We start from the raw sequence: 27,247 nt of genomic DNA on the forward strand, positions 1-27,247 counted from the left end.
AATTTTTAGTGGTGGGGACACTCCTGATTAGATAGGAGAATCTTACGCCCGAATTCAGCATCATGAGAGGCAAAAGTATCCAAGGTATAATGTCTATTGATTGTGTTATTGGAAGACTATCTGGATGCCTTACATATCTGTCCTGCTGAAGCACCATGTTGTGCTGCCCATGAAGGACCTACCTTATGTGTAAAGTGAGCAGAGACATTAACCGGAACAGGGAGATCAGCTTGAGAATATGCTTCTGAAATCGTCATTCGAAGCCATCTTGCTAGCGTCTGTTTAGTAGCAGGCCATCCCCTCTTGTGAAAACTGTAGAGGATGAAGAAAGAATCTGTCTTTCTGATGGCACTGGTACGATCCACGTAGATCCTTAATGGCCGGACTACGTCCAGCGACGCTTCTCCCGATGAAAATCCCGATTCCCGAGAAACCGGGACTACAATTTCTTCATTAAGGTGGAATCTAGACCCCACCTTAGGAAGATACCCAGACCTAGTTCTGAGAACTACTTTATCTGGATAAATATCAGACAAGGAGATTAACATGACAGTGCTCCTAGATCTGACAGTCTTCTAGCTGATGCTATAGTCAGCAGGAAGAGAACTTTAGCTGTCAACCATTTAAAATTCACTTTATTTAGTGGTTCAACAGAGCAACTTGAAGAGCTTTGAGGACTAGACTTAAGTCCCCATGCACCGTAGATGGAACAAAGGGAGGTTGAATGCGCAGAATTCCCTGGAAAAAAAGTGTGCACATCCTGCAATTTGGCAATTTTTCTTTCGGAACCATACAGTCAATGCTGACGCTTGCCTTCTTAAGGAAGCCACCCTTAAACCTTTATCCATTCCTGCCTGAAGGAATGCTAAAACCCTGGAAACTCTGAAAAATTTCAGGTCCATACCTCTTCCATTGCACCAATGAATATAGGCTTGCTATATTTGGTGATGAATTCGAGTCAAAGAAGTTTCCCTTGCTCTGAGCATCTGTGAAAATCCTCTGGACTTCAGGATATAGACTTCAAGAGCCACGCTGTCAAGACCGTCAATAGAGATATCTGTGATAACAAGGGCCCTGCATTAGTAGATCTGGGCGTAGAGAAAATAGAAATGGGATTCAACATTTTCTGCGGATCTGTGTACCAACACCTTCTGGGCCAAGCCGGAGCTATTAGAATCCCGGCCTCCTTGTTGTATTTTCCTCACTATCCTGGGTAGCAGGATGATTTGAGAAAACACATAAGTGAAATGAACTTCCCATTGAAAAGACGTCCACAAAGATCCTTTGTTCCTTACCCGATTATGGGCTCTTTGTTGTTCAGATGGGACTTCATGAGATCTATCTCTGGCCAACCCCACTTGTCTACCTGAGTCTGAAACGACTTTGGGGTGTAAAGCCTATTCGCTTACGTGAATGGCATGTCGACTGAGAAATCTGCTCTTCAGTTTAGGACTCTTGGAACAAACACTGTGGCCAAGGCTGGAAGATGGAGTTCTGCACACTTTAGTAAGTGACTTACCTCCTTCCTTGCTGTTTAGCTGCGTGTACCTCTCTGAAGGTTGAGGTATACTACTGCCATTTCCTTGTCCTTGCGGATCTGGACCGGTTTTCCTTTAGGAATGTCCCGTGCCTGAATCAGGACCCAGTATATGGCCCGAGGTGCTAACAGGTTTATTAGCAGGCAACTCTCTTCTGTGGCCCAGTCTCCACGGAATCATCATCTTCCGGACAATGGTCCCCACAGCCCTGAAGACTGGCATTTGTTGTCAGGATCTCCCAATCTGATATCCAAAAGGGTGACCTCTGGCCTAGATGGAATGATGTAGCCCCCAGGCTACTGACTTTCTTACCCTTTCTGCCAGTACCACGTACTTGTGTGTGTCATACGGATAGCACCTGGTGTTCCCAGGTGGTCTCCCATCCAAGTACCTACCAGTCCCGACACTGTTTAGTTTTGCAAGATCAGGTGAGATTGGGCATATCCAGTGTGGTATGGCTGTAGATCAGGCATGTCCAAACTGCAGCCCTCCAGCTGTTGTGAAACTACATATCCCAGCATGCTCTGACACAGTTTTGCTATCAGAGAATGCTAAAGCTGTGTCAGGGCATGCTGGGGTGTAGTTTCTCAACAGCTGGAGGGCCGCAGTTTGGACATGACTGCTGTAGATGGTTATTGTCCATCTGGTCCCTTACACCCCCTGGTATTTACAGGTGGTCTCTTATCAGAGAATTTAACCAGGCACAACACTGCTTAACTTCCAACATCAAATGAGATTGGACATATCCAGTGTGATGCGGCTGTAGATGGAAACAGATGCTGGAGAGATCTTGAGTGGAAGTGTGGTACTCCACCATGTCTATTCACCATTGTTGGAGATAAGCCTCCTCTTATCAATCTCCTTCAATTGTCTGTTCGTTACCCTTTGTTTACATCGATTGGGAATCCCAGGAACAGACACCACACGTAGTTAGGTCAGTCAAAATGAGACTGCCTTCACTTTATTTAGCATGACATTATATAGAGAAAAAGCTACTTGCATGAACACTTGATACACGTCTTATTTCAAAACAATAATGCGCATCTCTTCTCATAACTCCTCTCAGGCTGTTATTGCTGCGTGAATTGCTATTGTTTGACTGTGTAACAACTCCTGAGTCCTTAACTGCACCTTGGATATCTTGTTCCGAGATAACTATCTTCTGCAGACCTGAATTCAGGACAGCCTCACCGTAAGCCATCCGTTGTTACGGAACCAGAGATGATTTTTGCCAATTTATGAACCACCCGTGCCTCTGCCCCCCCCCTCCCATTGTGCATGGGTTACTGGAATGACTATTCCTAACCAAAGCAATTTCTGAACTGCTTCATGCAAATCCCTCTCCCCTGCCTCTACACGAGATGGGCTGGAACAGAAGAACATTCAACGAGGATGCTTCTAGAAGGGAAAGCATAACCTAGAGATACCGCTTCTTGCACCCAGCATCCGTTTGTAGACTACTACCAGATCTGTGCAAACTGAAGAAGTCGGCCCCCTTTTGTTTTGGAAACTGGCCCTCTTGGGGCTGTTATGTTCCTTTATGACCGACAAGGCCAAAACCAGACCCCTAGGTTTGGGGTTATATGTGGAAGGAAACGTGACCTTCTTGGAGTCTGTTTCTGACTCCCGAATAACCGTTAACTCCTTCCCAAACAGAAACTTCCAGCCAAGGCAAAGTTTCCAGAACCTTCTTAGATTCTGAATCAGTTTTCCATGTATGTGAGCCAAACTGTTCTGCGAACAGCTATTGTTATTGCTGATGCCCTAGAACATTAGTGTCCATATGAGCTATATGGGGTTTTTGCTCACTTGCAGGCACTGAAAACCTGTCTTCCAGTACCTCAGCCCAGTGTACCTACAGCACCTAGTATTTCAAGGTGGTCTCCCCTCCAAGAACTAACCAGGCCCAACACTGCTTAGCTTCCAAGATCTTAGTGAGATTGGGCCTATCCAGTGTGGTGTAGCCGTAGATTGCAAGATGAAGTCATGGCTGGCCTTATGACTGCCCCAGACAAAGACAATATGGTCTTTTTAAAACCATTCCTCTTTTTGATGGCAGAGGCCATATAGATTTTACACAATCAATGACATGCATATCTATTTTGGGAGGCACTTTCCTATTTTAAACAGTCACCAGCTGGAAAAAGATATTGGAATCCCATTTACCGGGTATTCTATTTTATGAAGAAGGCCCTTTGGGACGTTTAAACACAGGTGTCTTATTTTTACCCCAGGCTTCTGTTGCCTTTATTGACAGACTAGCCTTTTACCTGCTCTTCGTATGCTGAAGTAGAGTATATAGAGCTTTCATCGTCTGATGATTATCATGTGTAGCCTATGAAGTCGATGATTTAGTTACCTTCGGTTCATCAGCTTGTTTTATTGGAGAAGCTGTTTGGGATATACCGCAAGTAGTGAGCTGCATGGATTAATAGTGTAAGAATTAACTTTTCAGCTAAACTGGACAAGGTCTGTGCAAACATCGCCCCAATGGGGCTATCTATACCTGATGTAGATCAGGGATGTATTATGCTAAACAGCAACCATTTTACACATAAACCATCCTGTACCAGATCATAGAGGATAATACAGTTTTTGCAAAACAACATGTATATGAGTGTTGGTGTTACTGTAAGTGTACCCTCGTCACCTTTGCCGCCCTTAGACATGATAAATAATCAGCACTCTCGCAGTGTACTACACAATTTGTGACTGTAACCACTTTTTCTTAAAGTATTATGTATGACCCTACCCATGCACCAGCATTGAGGATCAGAAGATCAACAGACAATCATTTATATTAAGTCAGCATGACACTAGCAGTCATTCACATATATATATATATATATATATATATATATATATATATATACACACACACACACATCATATGAGCATATTATCAACTACAAACATCTCCAAGTATGTAGGAGTATATATTACTGAATTCTGTTCTATACAGATCTTTAACGTATTCAGACGCATTGCGAAGAAAACCACAGTAATGTGCACAGGCTCATACGCAATTGGCACTAAAGTTAACTATTCATACTACAAAAGTAGATAGAATTTTAGAGCAGTATAACCGTACTCAGTAGAGTGGGATACAGGGAGACTTCCCCACTTCCAGGATCGATCAATACATTAGCTAACGCTGAGTGGATCCAGACACTACTAGTGTACACTGCCGCTCCGGGAACTTTTAGTGAACACAGACGCTCAGTGAACGCACTGCATGCAGACGCACTTGTCTGCGACCCGGCCTCCTCACGGTAACGCTTAGTGTACACAGACGCAGCAGCCTATGCTGCGACCGAGACCCCTCGTGGTAGCGTCTGAGACGGAAGTGAGGCAATCAGTTCATGGTGGAAGACTCGCGGAAACTGGTCAAACTGGGGGGAGGGGCGACCAGGAGAGCGTCTGACTCCCCACTGCTGACATCAACCCTAGGGATCGCAGCCTCAAACTAATCCTGGTGCCTTATGATCCCTAAAGCCTAGCGCTGGAGCACCCGTGGTGGCGGTGCATCAGCTGTTTGGTAGTCTCCTCCCAATACAGTGCGGCTGTGTCCGAATTCCCCTTCTAAGTGGAACCGATGCCTTACCTTCTCCCCGTGCTCCAGCCACAGCCTGATAACGTCTGCTGGACCTGCTAGTATATCCGACACAGACGCCCGTCGAGACAGCACTTGTACCGTGGGTAAGCGTTGTTACGACCTGGCGGAGAGTTGTTGGAGCGACTCTTTCCAATATGCGTATAAGACGCTGGTAGGAAAGATTACTCAGAAAACATAGTAAAACTATAAAAATAAATCAAATAAAGCTTAGGGCTGCCAAACACAGCAGCCCTGTGACCATGGTCCGGCTCCTGCCGCACCAAACAAAAAACTGATTTGCCTGAGCCAGTGGGCGGGATTATATGGACAAGCCCGTTGCATCCTGGGAGGACTGAAAGCTTGTGATCGTTCGGTGCCAATCCGCTGTCGCTCCGGCATATCCCAATGTTATCCTGCGAATAACCTGTGGACCCTGCCGGAGAAATGCCTGGATATCTGAAATTTTTTATCCGGATGTTTGCAAGCTGAAGACAACCGCTCTTCTAATTAAGGGGAAAAGGGAAAGGTAACGGCAAGTTCCTTTTTCTTCTGAAACAGAGAAGTCTCCCGAGATTCCGCTGTGTCAGACCTATAGGATCTGATGGACTGCCATAAGGAACCCAGGGGTAAATGTTTTACTCTCCGTTATGGGGGAGAAGCGGCATCAGCGCAGTGCATGGATACAGTTTCTCCTCCACGTATTACAGCTGCGGTGGCGGCTCAGTGACAGATAGCACGCCAGTATGAGGGGGCTATGTATGAGCTGTTGATTTTGACAGCTGCAGGCGGCGATGCCCTAGCTCCACAACAGGGACAGAGCTGTCCCTGGCTGTGGTGGGTGTCGGCTCTGGAATGCACTGTGGATCTGGCGCGAGTAGCATAGTCGGGCGGGCGACAGCTGATGCGCTGTGTGCTCAGGGGGCATCGCTGGAGGGGGGAGCGACAAGATGGTTAGACGGGTGTGGATCATAGGGTCAATCACACTTGGGTCGACAGTCATTAGGTCGACCACTACTGGACGACAGTGACTAGGTTGACACGGTCATTAGGTCGACATGAACAAGGCCGACATGAGGTTTTTTTGGTGTCGTTTTCTTTGTAAAGTGACCGGGAACCCCAATTAGTGCACCATGTCCCCTCTCATGGTGAGCAATTGAGGCAAGGTGCCGAGCACACGTCACTATTCCCAGTCGTAGTCCACGTGGATCATAAATAAAAAAATTCAACAAAAAGAAAAAAAAATAGAAAAACTCAAGTCAACCTTTTCCATGTCGACCTAATGCATGTTGACCAATAGTGGTCGACCTAATGACTGTCGACCTAAGTGTGGTTGACCTAGAGACCGAATTCCGTTTAGACATCTTGTCGGTGTCCCTTCCTGCTTTGCCTCGGTAACGAGGCGGAGCAGGAAACGTTATAGCAGCATGATATGTGTCGCTATAATACATTTACGCGCCTATCTCTTGGGTGTCCCCGAAATCCATCTCTGGAGCCAAGGTTTCCTCCAAGTCTGAATCCTCTAGAACCTTATCTTCATCGTGTTCATCCCCAGACTGAAGGACAGCAGGGAGATGTTTCTTATGAAACGGACGGCTGGCGGAGTTACCTGAACTCCTGAATGAGGACTTCATCATCCGCTCTATGGAGGAAGAGATCTGCATTAACCCTGAACGGAGCGTGCTAACCCCTGGGCCCAAGCTGGCTGTGACACCTGGGGAGATGGCAGCGAACCTGAACCTGGATCCTCACCCGCAGACCCTTGTCCCTGGCGGGAGTCCGCCAACTGAAAAGACAACTCTGGCATGGCTTCTGCTAAGGAAGCCACCCAGGACGGAGTATCAGAAAGGACAGCAGCCACCGATCCCTCTGACTCACAAGCTTTACACTGGGCCCTGGACAACTTCACGTTGCACCTACTGCTGGCAAAAACATTTTGAAAGGTATTTCCAACATACTGAGGCCAGTGGGGTATAGAGGGGGTGGAGCCATCTTTAATTCTAAAGAATTCTTAAAGTGCCATGCTCCAATCATCACCCTTCTATACCCCAGTGTCCCCTAGTGGATGAAGTAGAAAAGTAATTATTTCATATGATTTTACCAAATTAATCCTTGGACTTATACGGACAGACATGACTGAATCTGCACAAAGTAAATGGAACTGAGAATTTGCGTAATCTAAACACCTCCTGTTTTTTTATGTAGACCTCTGCGGTCTGTAGCGGCTTGCTGTTATTGTATGGTACATTGGGACCTGTAACATTGCTCGTTTACCCAGCACCCCATAGAGGTGCAGAATTATGTGCAGCCGGAGACCGTGGCTACAGAAAAATGTAAATACATCATTGTTACAGCGCGTTGAAAACACATCATTGTTCCTAATAGGCGAATACACCAATGTACCACTAGTGTGCGTGGCTTTTGCACTATTGTACTAGATGGTATATTTGTTCTTTCTGGTGTAGTAGATAAATATCTTTGATTTACCGTATTTATAATCTTACCTAGGCACTGAAGTCGTTCAGACGGATTAGATGCGATTGTTTTCGAACTTGACCTGCCACCGTGGTGTACGTTAGTAGCGCAAGTAAAATGAACTTCTGTTGAGACAGAGTTCTTATGAGCAGATTGTCTAAATATGTAACGATTGTCACCGCCAGGGCTCTGAAATGAGCTATTGACACCAACATCACTTTGGTGAATACCCGAGGCGCTGACCAGAGGCCAAACGGTAGAACCTGAAATGGTTAATGGTTGTGGCGTATTGCAAAACGCAAGAACCTGTGATGCGGTGACCAAACTGGAATGGGTACGCATTGTAAAGATCAAGCGCAATTATGCAATCTTGTGGCTTCAACTATGCAAGTCCTAACTGCAGTAAATCCATTTCCAACTGTAGTAAGTGACTTGCTGATTGATACTGTGACGGAGCCCTCCGGCTTCGTTACCCCAAACAGAGGGGAATAAGTAACCCTGACTCTGTTGGTGTACCAGGTGTGGAAATAAAAACAGCTGAAACCAGCAGATGTAAATAGCGGATACATCCATGAGTGGATGTTTGGAAACCGGCAAATGTAACGTGTAAAGGCGCGCTTCCACAATTGGAAATTCTAGATGGCCTGAGAGGCCGTTAAGCCACTGGCTTGTTGACTTTAGCACCATGGCGTTACAAGTCGTGACTGTTTTTGTACCACAGCCTTGAAAAGACTGAAGTCTAAAGGGATTAAACGTTGGCCAAAATATTTTGTCTGAATATCAAATTTAGGATCAAACAAGTTCTGGCCTTGTTTTGGTGACACTAGCGACGATGAAAAGCGAGAATCGTGTTAGCAGAAGCTTTACCGAGATACTCTGCAGCTTTTTATTAACAGTGATCGTCATTGTTTCCATACATAGAGCGTCTAGTGACCCAAATGTATCCTGTTTATAATGTTTGTCACAGACGAATTCACCAATGACGGATTCTCCCATTTAGATGTGGAAACGGGTAAATAGAGTTAACTGTTAGTCAGATATTTTAAATAATAACTCATTGAAAATCTGTTGTTTATGAAAATCGACAGATTAGATGTTAGAGTCTACCTAATCTCTGTAAAATTTGAGACACTGACTCACTGTTATTAGTAATGTATGGTTGTCAAAACCCCGCACTATCTGACTGCTGGTCTAATGTACCCTTTTCAGTGGTAGGTACCGCTGTGAGGTTTGTATAATTGTCAGATTAAATTATAAGACCATATAAATTAACACCCTGGTACCCAAAGGGATATTGGGCTTTTGGAAAGACTGAGAATCCTTTGTTAGAGCTGGCGGAGTAACTTTCGAGACTCCGATGTTACCGCTCCTGTCGAGCGGCGTTATGCTTAACATAGGATCTGGGACTGACCCTGCTTTCGGAGTGGAAACGTACAAACCAACAGAATTTGCGGTAGATTTATGTACAGACATTATAGTAAACCTTATATTTAGTCTGTGTTGTATGCTTATACAGACAGACACCACAATAGCCAAAGGACAGACTTAAAGTGCGTCCTTTGGCTATTGGCTAAATATATTTATGGCTAAATACAGTTTACATGGGCCTATGTGAAACCTGAACCAAATTTTCCCACTAACACCCCTGCGCCTCCGGTGGCGAAGAGATGTAGTGTAGGAATGTTCTGGAATTATGGCAGCAACAGGAAACATGATTAAAAATGGCCTCCATGCCATGCTTACATTGTAACTTATAGGAGAAAATAAGATTTTACTTACCGATAAATCTATTTCTCGTAGTCCGTAGTGGATGCTGGGGACTCCGTAAGGACCATGGGGAATAGCGGCTCCGCAGGAGACTGGGCACAAAAGTAAAAGCTTTAGGATCAGGTGGTGTGCACTGGCTCCTCCCCCTATGACCCTCCTCCAAGCCTCAGTTAGGATACTGTGCCCGGACGAGCGTACACAATAAGGAAGGATTTTGAATCCCGGGTAAGACTCATACCAGCCACACCAATCACACCGTATAACTTGTGATCTGAACCCAGTTAACAGTATGACAACGTAGGAGCCTCTGAACAGACGGCTCACAACAATAACAACCCGATTTCTTTGTAACAATAACTATGTACAAGTATTGCAGACAATCCGCACTTGGGATGGGCGCCCAGCATCCACTACGGACTACGAGAAATAGATTTATCGGTAAGTAAAATCTTATTTTCTCTAACGTCCTAGTGGATGCTGGGGACTCCGTCAGGACCATGGGGATTATACCAAAGCTCCCAAACGGGCGGGAGAGTGCGGATGACTCTGCAGCACCGAATGAGAGAACTCCAGGCCCTCTTTAGCCAGGGTATCAAATTTGTAGAATTTTACTAACGTGTTCTCCCCCGACCACGTAGCTGCTCGGCAGAGTTGTAATGCCGAGACCCCTCGGGCAGCCGCCCAGGATGAGCCCACCTTCCTTGTGGAATGGGCCTTGACAGATTTAGGCTGTGGCAGGCCTGCCACAGAATGTGCAAGTTGAATTGTGCTACAAATCCAACGAGCAATCGTCTGCTTAGAAGCAGGAGCACCCAGCTTGTTGGGTGCATACTGTTAGGCGCCGGGGTCCGCTCGGCCGTGCGGCCCGGCGCCTAGCAACCAGGGACGCCGTGCGCGTTCAGCCGCCGGCTCCCTGGCAACGCTAAGACGCCGGGCGCACGGAGCCGCTCTGACCTTAGCAACGGGGACGCCACGTTCAGCCGCGTTCCCCGTTGCTGGGTCTATTCTCATTACCCTGATTATGTGCTGGCCGTGCAGCATGCAAGCTGCACGGCATTTCTATTTGATTGTCCTGTCTGGATCCTGATTGGAGGGTGCCTGAATAAAGGCACCCTCAGGACTTCTTACAGACGCCGGTGATAGCTTCCTGTTTGCCTGTGTCTGCTGCAGAGAGTTCCCAGTCCCGGTCTTTTCGGTTGTTCCTGTCCTCAGAGATCCTGTACTCGGAAGTTACCATCTGTTCCTGGAGTCTGACCGAGCACCTTTAACATCTGGTGGTGTTCGTGAGTCGCGGCGCAGCCGTGTGTTGCGGCTTGTCCGCTTCTGTTTATTATTTTGTTTAATTGTGTTCTGGAGCTTTGCGGAGGATTCCGCTTCCACAGATCCACTCTGGTGTCCGGCGGTGCCGGATAGGAGTGTCGGATCAGTGGATCCTTGGTTGTCCTTTTTCCTGGCGGCTAGTCCGCACATACCTTTTGATTTAGTTAGTTAGCTTGTAACCCCTGGCCTGGTTGCTTAGTCAGAGGGCCCCTTGTTATCACCCTGTCTCGGACTTCCCCTTGTCTCCCATTAAGACCTGCGGGGGCATCGGGGTTGGGCAGACATAATCCGCCCTTCGAACGCGGCTGCCATGGGCTCAAGCAACCATAGTCTCGCAGGGGATTTCTGATAACACGGGCGAGACAACGGAGTTAGGGCGCCAGGGGTTACTAGGCTATCCAGCTCCCACAACCAGCTTATTTTCCTGTACTCAGATCCCTGCCATAAGATCTCCTCCGGTCTGGAGTACAGGAATCATAACATTATCACCGGCCTACAAAAGAAAAGATTTAACTTACAGTAAATTTTTTCACTTTTTAGTTGGGAGATTTTTGTCGGCCTTATGAATCCCACCGGTGTTGGGCCAAACCCTGGCCAGCTTCTTGTTAGTCAGATTCAGGAACTTACTCAGATGGTTCAGGATCTGTCCCTCCGGGTGAGGTCACAGGAAGATCTGTTACGGACTTCCCCGAGGGTCATCCCTGAACCAAAAATGCATCTGCCTGACCGTTTTTCTGGGGATAGAAAACAGTTTTTTAATTTTAAAGAATCTTGCAAACTGTATTTTCGTTTAAGACCAGTTACCTCAGGTACAGAGGCTCAGCGGGTTGGGATTATTATTTCTCTACTTCAGGGGGATCCTCAGACCTGGGCTTTTGGTTTAAAGACAGACGATCCGGCCTTATCGTCTGTAGACGCCTTTTTAAAATCTTTAGGGCTATTGTATGACGACCCTGATAGAGAGGCGTCCGCAGAAAGTCAGTTGCGTGCTCTTAGACAGGGTAGGAATCCCGCAGAGAATTATTGTACGGAGTTTCGCCGTTGGTCGAACGACTGTGGCTGGAATGACCCAGCCCTGCGCAGTCAGTTTCGCCTCGGCTTATCGGAATCTATAAAAGACAGTCTCCTCCAGTATCCCGCTCCTGAGACCCTCGATAACCTCATGGAGCTATCTATTAAAATAGATCGTCGGCTCAGAGAGCGGAGGGCTGAAAAAGGGGCATCTGTCGGGTCCTCTCCCTGGGTTCCTTCCATTCCTGTAGACATAGAGGAGCCTATGCAGATTGGTCTCTCCAAATTGTCTCCGGAAGAAAGAACCAGGAGGCAAAATTATGGTCTGTGTTTATACTGCGGAGGTAAGGGACATTTTGCCCGTAGTTGTCCAAACAAGTTGGGAAACTTCCTGACCAAGTGAATTGTGAGGGGGTTCACTTTGGTCTGCAGCTCATCTCCTCAAATAATTCACTGTTGGTTCCTGCTAAAGTTTCCTATGGCAGCCTCTGTTCCTCGGTCTCTGCTTTTGTGGACAGTGGAGCTGCAGGAAACTTTATGGATTTAACATGGGCCAAGGCCTTAGGTATTCCTCAGCTAACCTTAGGTAGGTGTATCACCATGCATGGTTTAGATGGGAGTCCTTTATCCAATGGGGTTATTTCTCTATGTACACCTCCTGTTTTGCTCTCGGTGGGAGCTCTGCATTCTGAAAAAATTGAGTTTTTCCTTACCCATTGTCCAGCAGTTCCTGTGGTTCTGGGTCATCCTTGGCTGGCCTTTCATAATCCCGTCATTGATTGGCAGTCTGGGGAGATCCTACAATGGGGTACCATCTGTGATAAAGAATGTATTACGCTTCCTATCCGAGTAGCTGCCGCCAGTTCCGCACATATTCCTGGGGAATACCAGGATTTTGTTGATGTGTTTTCCAAGGGCAATGCGGATATTTTGCCTCCCCATAGGCCTTATGATTGTGCCATTGAGTTAATTCCTGGTGCCACGTTGCCTAAAGGAAGGTTATATGCATTGTCTGGTCCTGAAACTGTGGCCATGAATGAGTATGTGAAAGAAAGCCTTGGGAAAGGGTTTATCAGGCCATCTAAATCCCCTTTAAGTGCAGGTTTCTTCTTCGTAGAGAAGAAGGATGGTTCACTCAGACCCTGCATTGACTTTAGAGCTTTGAATAAAATCTCAGTAAAGAATACTTACCCTCTGCCGCTGATCTCTGTCCTCTTTGATCAGCTACGTTCGGCTGTTATTTTTTCTAAGATTGATCTTAGAGGAGCATATAACCTCATCAGAATCAGGTCAGGGGATGAGTGGAAAACGGCATTTAGTACTCAGTCGGGCCACTATGAGTATCTGGTCATGCCATTCGACCTATCTAACGCTCCGGCAGTTTTCCAGGATCTCATTAATGATGTGCTCCGTGAGTTTCTGGGAAGATTCGTCGTGGTCTATTTAGACGATATTTTGATATATTCTGACTCCGTGGAACAACATGTTACCCAGGTGCGTCAGGTGCTAAAGAGATTACGTGAAAATCACTTATATGCCAAGCTGGAGAAGTGTGAATTTCATGTCACGGAAGTATCCTTTTTAGGGTACATTATTTCCCCTCGGGGATTCCGAATGGAACCAAAAAAGCTCCAAGCCATCCTTAGTTGGGCGCAACCCACCAATTTAAAAGCAATTCAGCGCTTTTTAGGGTTTGCAAACTACTATAGAAGATTTATTCACTCTTTCTCTGACCTAGTTGCTCCCATTGTGGCACTTACTAAGAAGGGAGCAGATCCTACCAATTGGTCATGTGAAGCGGAGTTATCTTTTCAGGCCTTAAAACAAGCCTTTGTCTCAGCCCCTGTCCTTAGACATCCCAACCCAGAATTACCTTTCATTATTGAGGTGGATGCCTCGGAGGTTGGAGTAGGGGCTATCCTTTCTCAGAAGGATCCAGATTCCCTTGAGTTACATCCTTGTGCCTTTATGTCCAGGAAATTCTCATCTGCAGAATCCAACTACGATGTTGGTAACCGGGAATTGCTGGCTATTAAATGGGCTTTCGAGGAGTGGAGACATTGGCTTGAAGGAGCTACCCACACCATTTCAGTTTTGACTGATCACAAAAATCTTCAATACATTGAATCGGCTAAACGACTGAATGCCCGACAGGCTCGTTGGGCTTTATTTTTTACTCGTTTCAAATTCATTATCACCTTCAGACCAGGTTCCAAGAATACCAAGGCAGATGCCCTGTCACGCAGTTTCCTTCCGGTTCAAGACAACAGTCCTGTTACTCCCATACTTCCGCCTTCAGTCATTCAGGCAGGTCTCACACAGGATGTATTTTCCCAATTAAAGCTGCTTCAACATCAAGCTCCGGGAAATACTCCTGCTAGTCGTCTTTTTGTTCCTGAGTTTTTGAGAGCAACTGTTTTGGCGGAATTTCATGAGAGCAAAGTTGCAGGGCATCCGGGAATCGCTAAGACTTTGGAATTAGTATCCCGCTCAGTATGGTGGCCTGGTCTTTCCAAAGACATTAAAGAGTTTGTTTTTTCGTGTCAGGTCTGTGCACAGCATAAAGTTCCCCGTTCTTTGCCTATTGGTCAACTTATGCCCTTGAAAGTTCCTCTTAGGCCATGGTCGCATATCTCCATGGATTTTGTGGTGGATCTCCCTCTGTCAGCCGGATGCCGAGTCATATGGGTGGTAGTGGACCGTTTTAGCAAGATGGCCCATTTTATTGCTCTTCCCCGATTGCCATCTGCCCAGGGATTGGCAGTCTTGTTCCTCCGTCATGTTTTCAGACTCCATGGGTTACCCACTGATATTGTTTCTGACAGGGGTCCACAATTCATTGCGCAATTTTGGAAGTCTTTTTGTGCTTCATTAAAGATGAAATTATCATTAACCTCCGGCTATCATCCACAATCCAATGGACAGACTGAGCGAGTTAACCAATCTCTAAAACAATATTTGCGTTTGTACTCGGCCAAACTCCAAAATGACTGGTCTGAGTTTCTTCCATTGGCGGAGTTTGCTTATAATAATGCCTGTCATTCCTCCACCAATGTGTCTCCATTTTTTGCAGTTTTTGGTTTCCACCCCAGAGCTAATTCATTTTTTCAACATTCCTCTGTCTCCTCTCTGGCCCTGACCTCTCATCTTAAACTTATTTGGAAAAAAGTGCACCTGGCTCTCAGAAAAGCAGCTTTCCGGGAAAAAAAATTTTCTGACAGGCTCCGGCGGCCGTGCACTTTTAAAGTAGGAGACAGGGTGTGGTTGTCGACTCGCAACATCAAACTTCGACAAACCTCAGCCAGATTGGGTCCTAGATATATTGGACCATTTCTCATTATCAAAAAAGTCAATCCAGTTGCTTTCCGGTTACGTTTACCAAAAACTTTACGGATCGGAAATACCTTCCATTGCTCATTGCTTAAACCATATGTTTCGTCCAGCAGATTTCCTCGTAAAAAATCTCAGGGGAGATCACCAGTTAATGTACAGGGTCAGCAAGAGTTCTTGGTTGAGAAGGTTCTCGATTCCAAGTTGTCCCGGGGTTGGCTTTATTTTTTGGTGCATTGGAGAGGTTATGGGCCAGAGGAAAGGTCGTGGGTCCTGGATGAAGACCTTCATGCCCCAAAGCTCAAAAGGGCATTTTTTCGTGAATTTCCTCGGAAACCTGGCTTTAGGGGTTCCTTGACCCCTCCTCAAGGGGGGGGTACTGTTAGGCGCCGGGGTCCGCTCGGCCGTGCGGCCCGGCGCCTAGCAACCAGGGACGCCGTGCGCGTTCAGCCGCCGGCTCCCTGGCAACGCTAAGACGCCGGGCGCACGGAGCCGCTCTGACCTTAGCAACGGGGACGCCACGTTCAGCCGCGTTCCCCGTTGCTGGGTCTATTCTCATTACCCTGATTATGTGCTGGCCGTGCAGCATGCAAGCTGCACGGCATTTCTATTTGATTGTCCTGTCTGGATCCTGATTGGAGGGTGCCTGAATAAAGGCACCCTCAGGACTTCTTACAGACGCCGGTGATAGCTTCCTGTTTGCCTGTGTCTGCTGCAGAGAGTTCCCAGTCCCGGTCTTTTCGGTTGTTCCTGTCCTCAGAGATCCTGTACTCGGAAGTTACCATCTGTTCCTGGAGTCTGACCGAGCACCTTTAACATCTGGTGGTGTTCGTGAGTCGCGGCGCAGCCGTGTGTTGCGGCTTGTCCGCTTCTGTTTATTATTTTGTTTAATTGTGTTCTGGAGCTTTGCGGAGGATTCCGCTTCCACAGATCCACTCTGGTGTCCGGCGGTGCCGGATAGGAGTGTCGGATCAGTGGATCCTTGGTTGTCCTTTTTCCTGGCGGCTAGTCCGCACATACCTTTTGATTTAGTTAGTTAGCTTGTAACCCCTGGCCTGGTTGCTTAGTCAGAGGGCCCCTTGTTATCACCCTGTCTCGGACTTCCCCTTGTCTCCCATTAAGACCTGCGGGGGCATCGGGGTTGGGCAGACATAATCCGCCCTTCGAACGCGGCTGCCATGGGCTCAAGCAACCATAGTCTCGCAGGGGATTTCTGATAACACGGGCGAGACAACGGAGTTAGGGCGCCAGGGGTTACTAGGCTATCCAGCTCCCACAACCAGCTTATTTTCCTGTACTCGGATCCCTGCCATAAGATCTCCTCCGGTCTGGAGTACAGGAATCATAACATTTACAGTATAAACAGCGAGTCAGATTTTCTGACTCCAGCCGTCCTTGAAATATATATTTTCAATGCCCTGACAACGTCCAGCAACTTGGAATCCTCCAAATCGCTAGTAGCCGCAGGCACCACAATAGGCTGGTTCAGGTGAAACGCTGACACCACCTTAGGCAGAAAATGAGGACGCGTCCGCAGTTCTGCCCTGTCCGAATGGAAAATCAGATATGGGCTTTTATACGATAAAGCCGCCAATTCTGACACTCTCCTGGCTGAAGCCAGGGCCAGTAGCATGGTTACTTTCCATGTAAGATATTTCAAATCCGCCGATTTGAGTGGCTCAAACCAATGGGATTTGAGAAAATCCAAAACTACATTAAGGTCCCACGGAGCCACTGGGGGCACAACCGGGGGCTGTATATGTAGTACTCCTTTTACAAAAGTCTGGACTTCAGGAACTGAAGCCAATTCTTTCTGGAAGAAAATCGACAGGGCCGAAATTTGAACCTTAATGGACCCCAACTTGAGGCCCATAGACAATCCTGTTTGCAGGAAATGTAGGAATCGACCCAATTGAAATTCCTCCGTGGGGGCCTTCCTGGCCTCACACCACGCAACATATTTTCTCCAAATGCGGTGATAATGTTGTGCAGTCACCTCCTTCCTGGCTTTTACCAGTGTAGGAATGACCTCTTCCGGAATGCCTTTTTCCCTTAGAATTCGGCGTTCAACCGCCATGCCGTCAAACGCAGCCGCGGTAAGTCTTGGAATAGACACGGTCCCTGCTGAAGCAGGTCCCGTCTTAGAGGTAGAGGCCACGGATCTTCCGTGAGCATCTCCTGAAGTTCCGGGTACCAAGTTCTTCTTGGCCAATCCGGAGCCACGAGTATCGTTCTTACTCCCCTTTGCCGTATAATTCTCAGTACTTTTGGTATGAGAGGCAGAGGAGGAAACACATACACTGACTGGAACACCCACGGCGTTACCAGAGCGTCCACAGCTATTGCCTGAGGGTCTCTTGACCTGGCGCAATACCTGTCCAGTTTTTTGTTGAGGCGAGACGCCATCATGTCCACCTTTGGTTTTTCCCAACGGTTCACAATCATGTGGAAGACTTCTGGATGAAGTCCCCACTCTCCCGGGTGTAGATCGTGTCTGCTGAGGAGGTCTGCTTCCCAGTTGTCCACTCCCGGAATGAACACTGCTGACAGTGCTATCACATGATCTTCCGCCCAGCGAAGAATCCTTGCAGCTTCTGCCATTGCTCTCCTGCTTCTTGTGCCGCCCTGTCTGTTTACGTGGGCGACTGCCGTGATGTTGTCCGACTGGATCAACACCGGCTGACCCTGAAGCAGGGGTTTTGCCAGGCTTAGAGCATTGTAAATCGCTCTTAGCTCCAGTATATTTATGTGAAGAGACATCTCCAGGTTTGACCATACTCCCTGGAAGTTTCTTCCCTGTGTGACCGCTCCCCAGCCTCTCAGACTGGCATCCGTGGTCACCAGGACCCAGTCCTGTATGCCGAATCTGCGGCCCTCTAACAGATGAGCACTCTGCAACCACCACAGAAGAGACACCCTTGTCCGTGGCGACAAGGTTATCCGCTGATGCATCTGCAGATGCGATCCGGACCATTTGTCCAGCAGATCCCACTGAAAAGTTTGTGCGTGGAATCTGCCGAATGGAATCGCTTCGTAAGAAGCCACCATCTTTCCCAGGACTCTTGTGCATTGATGCACAGACACTTTCCCTGGTTTTAGGAGGTTCCTGACAAGTTCGGATAACTCCTTGGCTTTCTCCTCCGGAAGAAACACCTTTTTCTGAACCGTGTCCAGAATCATTCCCAGGAACAGCAGACGTGTCGTCGGGGTCAATTGAGATTTTGGAAAATTCAGAATCCACCCGTGCTGTTGCAGCACTATTTGGGTTAGTGCTACTACGTCCCCCAGCTGTTCCCTGGACCTTGCCCTTATCAGGAGATCGTCCAAGTAAGGGATAATTAATACGCCTTTTCTTCGTAGAAGAATCATTTCGGCCATTACCTTGGTAAAGACCCGAGGTGCCGTGGACAATCCAAACGGCAGCGTCTGAAACTGATAATGACAGTTTTGCACCACGAACCTGAGGTACCCTTGATGTGAAGGGCAAATTGGGACATGCAGGTAAGCATCCTTGATGTCCAGGGACACCATAAAGTCCCCTTCTTCCAGATTCGCTATCACTGCTCTGAGTGACTCCATCTTGAACTTGAATTTTTGTATGTACAGGTTCAAAGATTTCAGATTTAGAATAGGTCTTACCGAGCCGTCCGGCTTCGGTACCACAAATAGTGTGGAATAATACCCCTTTCCCTGTTGTAGGAGGGGTACCTTGACTATCACCTGCTGAGAATACAGCTTGTGAATGGCTTCCAATACCGTCGCCCTGTCTGAGGGAGACGTTGGCAGAGCAGACTTTAGGAACCGGCGAGGGGGAGACTTCTCGAATTCCAACCTGTAACCCTGAGATATTATCTGCAGGATCCAGGTGTCCACCTGTGAGTGAGCCCACTGTGCGCTGAAATTCTTGAGTCGACCCCCCACCGCCCCTGAGTCCGCTTGTAAAGCCCCAACGTCATGCTGAGGGCTTTGCAGAAGCCGGGGGGGGCTTCTGCTCCTGGGAAGAAGCTGCTTGGTGCACTCTCTTACCCTTTCCTTTGCCTCGGGGCAAATATGACTGTCCTTTCGCCCGCTTGTTCCTATAGGAACGAAAGGACTGCGGCTGAAAAGACGGTGTCTTTCTCTGTTGGGAGGGGACCTGAGGTAAAAAGGTGGATTTCCCGGCTGTTGCCGTGGCCACCAAATCCGATAGACCGACCCCAAATAATTCCTCCCCCTTATACGGCAATACTTCCATATGCCGTTTGGAATCCGCATCACCTGACCATTGTCGCGTCCATAAACTTCTTCTGGCAGATATGGACATCGCACTTACTCTCGATGCCAGAGTGCAAATATCCCTCTGTGCATCTCGCATATATAGAAATGCATCCTTTAAATGCTCTATAGTCAGTAAAATACTGTCCCTATCCAGGGTATCAATATTTTCAGTCAGGGAATCCGACCAAACCACCCCAGCGCTGCACATCCAGGCTGAGGCGATCGCTGGTCGCAGTATAACACCAGTATGAGTGTATATACTTTTCAGGGTAGTTTCCAGCCTCCTATCTGCTGGATCCTTGAGGGCGGCCGTTTCAGGAGACGGTAACGCCACTTGTTTTGATAAGCGTGTGAGCGCCTTATCCACCCTAGGGGGTGTTTCCCAGCGCGCCCTAACCTCTGGCGGGAAAGGATATAATGCCAATAACTTCTTTGAAATTAGCAGTTTTCTATCGGGGTTAACCCACGCTTCATCACACACTTCATTCAATTCGTCTGATTCAGGAAAAACTACAGGTAGTTTTTTCAGACCCCACATAATACCCCTTTTTGTGGTACATGCAGTATCAGAGATATGTAAAGCCTCCTTCATTGCCGTGATCATATAACGTGTGGCCCTACTGGAAAATACGTTTGTTTCTTCACCGTCGACACTAGATTCGGTGTCCGTGTCTGGGTCTGTGTCGACCGACTGAGGTAAAGGGCGTTTTACAGGACCCCACTAGCCCTTTGGGGAGACAGAGGGAGAGTTTGCCAGCACACACCCAAGCGCTATAAATATATAGGAACAACCCTATAGAAGTGTTGTCTCCCTTATAGCAGCTTAATATATATCAAAAACGCCAAAAAAAAGTGCCCCCCCCCTCTCTTTTTTACCCTGTTTCTGTAGTGCAGTGCAGGGGAGAGTCCTGGGAGCCTTCCTCGCAGCGGAGCTGAGCAGGAAAATGGCGCTGTGTGCTGAGGAGATAGGCCCCGCCCCCTATTTCGGCGGGCTCTTCTCCGGAGTTTGTGAGACCTGGCAGGGGTTAAATACATCCATATAGCCCCAAGGGCTATATGTGATGTATTTTTTAGCCAGAACAAGGTATTATCATTGCTGCCCAGGGCGCCCCCTGCAGCGCCCTGCACCCTCCGTGACCGCTGGTGTGAAGTGTGTGACAACAATGGCGCACAGCTGCAGTGCTGTGCGCTACCTCATGAAGACTGAAAAGTCTTCTACCGCCGGTTTCTGGACCTCTTCGCTTTTCGGCATCTGTAAGGGGGTCGGCGGCGCGGCTCCGGGACCGGACTCCATGGCTGGGCCTGTGTTCGATCCCTCTGGAGCTAATGGTGTCCAGTAGCCTAAGAAGCCAATCCATCCTGCACGCAGGTGAGTTCACTTCTCTCCCCTAAGTCCCTCGATGCAGTGAGCCTGTTGCCAGCAGGACTCACTGAAAATAAAAAACCTAAAAACTTTTTCTAAGCAGCTCTTTAGGAGAGCCACCTAGATTGCACCCTGCTCGGACGGGCACAAAAACCTAACTGAGGCTTGGAGGAGGGTCATAGGGGGAGGAGCCAGTGCACACCACCTGATCCTAAAGCTTTATTTTTGTGCCCTGTCTCCTGCGGAGCCGCTAATCCCCATGGTCCTGACGGAGTCCCCAGCATCCACTAGGACGTTAGAGAAATTACAATACCTGCTGCCCATGATAATCACAGTCTAGTATACACTGATAATCACAGCCAGTTAACAATCACATGCAGGATACAATAACATCACAGGCAGATGACCTTTAATATAAGCTCTGCCTTAAATATCTTCTATAGCTTCTGTTAATATTAATAACTTCTATAGATAAATATATATATATATATATATATATATATATATATATATATATATATATATATATAGGCTCAACAGCCTATTACACTTGTAGCATCTGGCAGCTGCAGCCACGCAGTAATCTGCCAGGTCCCCCACTCCCTCCCCCTTCCCTGTACTCCCTGTAGCGCTGTGTCTCAGCGGGGAGCTGGGAAGTTATTGCAGGGAGGCGAAGGACCATAACCCCGAGCAGCAGAAATCGGCTGGCCGGAGCGCGGCGTTGCTAGGCAAGCTGCCCGGGTGTACTATTTCTATGTGAGAGCCCCGCTGTTGTCTGTGCGGCGGGTCTCCGTCCCTCCTTCTCTCTGTACTCCCTGCTGTTAGCGGTCAGCCGGGACGCTCACTGCAGGGAGGCGATGCAAAGTAGTGGAGGACGGTTGCTGGGCCGCTGTCGCTAGCCAAGCTGCGGCGGGTCTCCCGTCTGGGGGCTGCATCTCATACAGCTGTGACGGCGCCCTGGTCGCTTTAGATGGAGCGCTGTACGGAGCGGCTGTGAACGGCACATGTAACGGACCCCACACAGCGGGGCGGCCGCCTGCGCTGACCGCCCCGTTTTCCCCAGCATACCTTATGCGACGGCTTCTAAGCTCAGAGCTCTCCGGGCGTAGCTGCGACGGGGCTTCCATCTGTAAGCTCCGTCCAGCTGCTTGATCCCTTCTTCATGGCTGTGACGGGGCTTCTTTCTGTAAGCTCCGTCCAGCTCTTTGATCACTTTTTTATGGCTGTGACGGGGCTTCTTTATGTAAGTTCCGTCCAGCTGTTGCAGGCCAGTGGGCCTGTGGCTGTGAGGGTGCTCTTTGTGAGGACCGACACGCCATGCGCTGCTGCAGCGGCACTATCCCGGACCCATGTTTTTCAATAAACTGGGAAGGGATGTATAGTAAAAATTGAAAATTAAAAAGTAAAAATGAAAAATTAATAAAAATCTTCCACAAAGTGTGGGAACTCCCACAAGCCGTTGTTAGTGCTTTGAGCACGGAAAAAACACTGAGGTCGTACACTGAGGTACTCTGGGATATGGAGGGGTGGAGAGTTCTAAATTTAAATATTCAGTGCCTTTGTTTCTGCTAAGCCGTCCATATCCCAAGAGTACTCCAGTGCCCCCTAGTGGATGAAAAAGAAATGTGCAGCATGAGTCTCCCATGTCCAGATTCTGCCGGAACAAATGAGGAGTCTCCAGCATCCAAAGCAGACGTCACTGTGAACGCAAAATAACTTGGGAGTCCATTTGGGATGCAGTCACTTTACCTCCAATCATAATCCCGACGGACTATATACCGACACCCATTGACCGATGGTCGAAATCCCGACAAGGTCTAAATACCGACACGGACTAAATACCGACATGTAAAATACCGACAAGGTCTAAATACCGACATGTAAAATGCCGACAGGTCGAAATACCGACACAAGTTTTTCATGATTTTTTTCATTAAAACCGACTTGTTCATACTTTACCGTCCCAGTGGACCTGGAGGGGGAATATAATAGTGTGCCGAGCGCAGCGAGGCACCGTGCCCGAAGCATGGCGAGCGCAGCGAGCCATGCGAGGGGACGCGGTACACTTTATATGGTGTCCATGTTGATTTATGTCGACATACACACAAAAAAACATCAAAAATGCATGTCGGTATTTCGACCTGTCGGCATTTTACATGTCGGTATTTAGACCTTGTCGGTATTTTACATGTTGGTATTTAGTCCGTGTCGGTATTTAGACCTTGTCGGGATTTCGACCATCGGTCAATGGGTGTCGGTATATAGACCGTCGGGATTATGATTGGCGGGATTTCATACCGATCCCGTCCATTTACCCAGCCGTATAGCATGTATGCAGCAATATCTGTGTATAACAACCTCACATAACCCATGCACAGAGACACACAGACCGTCAGTATAATGTAAAGTAAACTTTATTGTTTGTGAGCCACAAAATAAAGTTCTTTGGTTGTACAAATATCACTAGTTACAGCCTTCGGGGGGTTTACACAACTCCACCAAATGTTTAGTGCTCAAGGGGAAGTGGAGAGAGGACCCCAAAACCCTTCTCCTGAGAGCGCTAGGAAATAATTCATAGAAAAAGCCCTCAGGGTGGGGAGAAGCAACGTCAATGTTATATCAAACCCCCTCCCTCATTCACACGCCTGGTCCATGGCTACAATAAGGCACCACACGCAGGAGCAGTGGCAGACGGGCAACGGAACAGTGATGCTGGGCACGCAGTTGGGTTGCCTCGTAATTCCCAGACGCCACAGTGTGTATTCTGAGTCTCCAGCCCATCTCAGTATTAGCAATGACTTCTATAGACTACACTACATAACCTGCCACCGTGTTCTCCGTTGCGGGAGTACCACCATTGCCTGCAGGGTCTCTGCTCCTGCCGTTTAGATCTGGTTCCAAACAAGTGACAATCCTACGTCTTATACTGTTGCATCCTAAAATGAATACTGACAAATTTCCTTTCATAATCGACTTATTGGGAACAAAATAAAATGAAAACGGAATTTGCACGATTTGATTTGATACAATATTAAAGCAGTTGATAACAGCGATGCAATCTCTCGCTCTCCCTTCAGAAAGACAGATTCGTGGGGGACGGGGAATGCACGGCCCAGACCTGGAAAACAGCCGATGACAGACGTAGATTCTCCCTCCCGCACGCAGTACGGCTATGAGAGTGCGGCGCGCACTCCGTGCTTCACTGTGACAGGTAAACAATGGACTCGCCCTTTAAATAGTCACTATTTCCAATATACTGGGCTGAGGGTCGTCCTCTGCTCTGTCCGGCCACTCCCGGCATAGAACGGGGAACGCGCTGTGATAGTGGCGGGGTAACCCCTCAATCATGGTCAAGAAGGTTTAGGAACCCAGCTCCTCTAGGCCGGGGCCTGACTGAAGGACTCGACAAGTTATAAAATGTAAAAATTATTTTTAAAAAACAAACAAAAAAACACAAACAATAAAACTTTTTTTTTTTTTACTTTGACCTCATAATAAAATAAAAATTCCCCCTTAAAACAAAGGATTTGATTAAAACATGATATGTTTGCGAGATGAGATCAGATATAATAAGAGGCATTGACGGACACACGTGTTATGACACAGTAGCACCCCCTAGTGGCTCTTCCTTGATATGAATTAATATTTCTCAGTCTTACGTGGAAGTTAAGGCTATTCTGAATGGGTGCAGGAAGCAGCCAAGGTCAGGGAGACTCCCTTCTCCAGAGTTTTGGAGGGAACGGACACAATCTATCACAGAGTTGGTGGGTTCTCAAACGCCGGTATCCAATTAAATCCTAACTTTGTAAGACCGCAGTTTGGCGACTTTGCTAGCTTGATGTGACAGTAGTCAGCAAGCCAAACTTCAGGGGAGAATTACACCCCTCCAAACGCCGTCTCCATCATCATCATCATCATTATTTCCCTCTTAGCAATATGAACCATGATAAGAATGAACGATTAGGCAGCCAACCAGCCCTCAGAATCACCTACCATCACAACCAGAAACGTGCCAGGACAGTAAAACGCCAGTTCATGAACGGTATTGAGAACCCACAGGGAACAGGATGACCTTAATCAGCATGAGGTCGAGGACAGAATTAGCTCCAGGTAGGTCCTCCTCAGTAAACGTCCGGCACAGACTGGGCAGCCACTGGCTTCAATGTTCTCCCAGCCCTGTGTGGTACAGGAGGACCTGAGCCTGGCAGCAATACAAGGGAGAACGTTCTCAGCTGACCTCCTCAGGATCAACACAAGACCCCGAGGAAGTCTGGGAAGGCAGTATCATCAGAGGACCCAACACACGCTCCCCCGAGTCACCACAAACAAGCACTCCGCCGTCACGCACACACTATAAATATACTCAGTCATCCATAAATATACACACAACCGCCTCACACCTTTCTCCCCTCTTACACCCGCTCGCTCACGCTCACCAACGCTCGCTCACAAACCACCGGGCACTCCGCACACAAGTCCATTATAAAAACGCTCTCTGCCCTCGGGGCATCTATTCAATAGTGATTAAAAAGGAGGTCGCTGGAAGACTCGCCTAAAAGCTACATGGGCGGGGAGGAGGCAGTCGCCAGCTAAAATCAGGTACTAGACATAAAATGGGGCATTGTACATGGAATATAGGAACGAGCCATCAGAAACCTACTAGAAATAACTGCCTATAAAAAACGAAGACGAGAGCCCACCGCCATTTCCCTCCCAGCAGCGCCTGCATTGTTCCACTGAGAAATCCCAGTGCTGCCCCCCTCTGGTAGTTGTGATAAGCAGGTTATACAGTACATACTAAAAAACGGTTTTCTTAATAGTCATGTGTGTGACCCCAGTCCCCCACCCCCACCCCAGATTGGGTCAGCTAACGTAATGATGACCCAAGGACAAGAGTCACTAAGAAGGCCCAACGTGCACCATTCAGTACTACTTAAACTTCATTAGAAACTGCTGGTTTCCTATTGCTCCGGTCAATAATAAACAGCTGGCTAACTACCGGTCGCTCTCAGTGTTGGCCGTCCACTGGCACCTGCCAAACCGCCGCCCGTAGTCAGAGTGAAAAGCAATAGGCACCCCTAATTAGTACGCGTCCCTCCACCACCGAGCAGGAAATCCACAGGCGGCAGCTCGCCTCACAGTGTCTCTGATTGGGCGACCAATGCCTGGCTTGGCTCAGCCCAGGTCGGGAAGGGGGGACAGTGCGTTAGCCCGCTCCCCCCTCCTCTATGCGCAGTCTGTGTGTAGGGAGTATTCACAGTGCTGGCTGAGTGCCACAATGAGATTTAGGTGGGTACGGCGGTCTCCAGGCTGCGCCGAGTGTGCCGAAGTTTCCGTTTGCTGCTGTAAGTGGCCATTTCCTCCAGTGCTGATGTGTTGGATGTAGGGGCAGGGCTGGCATCACCGCGTTCCTCCTCCTCATCCTCTAACGCTTCCTGCGGCTGCTCTGCTTCCTCCACGCCACACGGTGCTGTTAGTAAATGGAGAGAGAGTATGAGATGGGAGGCGGATATGAGGGGTAAATGCAGTGGGATAAGGGGAATTAATAGAATATCCCCCACACACACACACTGATATCCAGATCAGAAGGCAGATTACATAACATCCTCAGCCTGCAGAGCACATAGCACCCCCTTACTCAATGTGAGGTTCACCATCAGTATCATGCAGAAGATCCTACACCTATCCCTTCCTCACCTGCCCACAGGTGCTACACCTCCTGCCCACCTATCCCTTCCTCACCTGCCCACAGGTGCTACACCTCCTGCCCACCTATCCCTTCCTCACCTGCCCACAGGTGCTACACCTCCTGCCCACCTATCCCTTCCTCACCTGCCCACAGGTGCTACACCTCCTGCCCACCTATCCCTTCCTCACCTGCCCACAGGTGCTACGCCTCCTGCCCACCTATCCCTTCCTCACCTGCCCACAGGTGCTACGCCTCCTGCCCACCTATCCCTTCCTCACCTGCCCACAGGTGCTACACCTCCTGCCCACCTATCCTTCCTCACCTACTCACAGGCGCTACACCTCCTGCCCACCTATCCCTTCCTCACCTGCCCACAGGTGCTACACCTCCTGCCCACCTATCTCTTCCTCACCTGCCCACAGGTGCTACACCTCCTGCCCACCTATCCTTTCCTCACCTGCCCCACAGGTGCTACACCTCCTGCCCACCTATCCCTTCCTCACCTGCCCCACAGGTGCTACACCTCCTGCCCACCTATCCCTTCCTCACCTGCCCACAGGTGCTACACCTCCTGCCCACCTATCCCTTCCTCACCTGCCCACCTATCCTTCCTCACCTACTCACAGGCGCTACACCTCCTGCCCACCTATCCCTTCCTCACCTACTCACAGGCGCTACACCTCCTGCCCACCTATCTCTTCCTCACCTGCCCACAGGTGCTACACCTCCTGCCCACCTATCCTTTCCTCACCTGCCCCACAGGTGCTACACCTCCTGCCCACCTATCCCTTCCTCACCTGCCCCACAGGTGCTACACCTCCTGCCCACCTATCCCTTCCTCACCTGCCCACAGGTGCTACACCTCCTGCCCACCTATCCCTTCCTCACCTGCCCACAGGTGCTAC

At 48.4% G+C, this 27,247-nt stretch overlaps 1 protein-coding gene and 2 pseudogenes across 1 annotated transcript in view; all 3 read right to left on the reverse strand.

Moving 5' to 3' along the window:
• Nucleotides 1-1,884: 1,884 nt before the first annotated feature.
• Nucleotides 1,885-2,004, reverse strand: LOC134930674 (5S ribosomal RNA; annotated as a pseudogene).
• A 1,386-nt stretch (nt 2,005-3,390) lies between these two features.
• LOC134930149 (5S ribosomal RNA) lies at nt 3,391-3,510 on the reverse strand (annotated as a pseudogene).
• Nucleotides 3,511-23,051: 19,541 nt separating this feature from the next.
• SCRIB (scribble planar cell polarity protein) overlaps nt 23,052-27,247 on the reverse strand; it is a 341,504-nt gene continuing 337,308 nt past the window's right edge. The window contains exon 44 of the mRNA XM_063924738.1: nt 23,052-26,123. Within this exon, the coding sequence (XP_063780808.1) occupies nt 25,939-26,123 (185 nt within the window). The 3' untranslated portion in view covers nt 23,052-25,938. The remainder of the gene's footprint in view (nt 26,124-27,247) is intronic.

This window comes from Pseudophryne corroboree, chromosome 5, assembly GCF_028390025.1.
Source record: "Pseudophryne corroboree isolate aPseCor3 chromosome 5, aPseCor3.hap2, whole genome shotgun sequence".
In the NCBI taxonomy this organism is placed as follows: Eukaryota; Metazoa; Chordata; class Amphibia; order Anura; family Myobatrachidae; genus Pseudophryne; species Pseudophryne corroboree.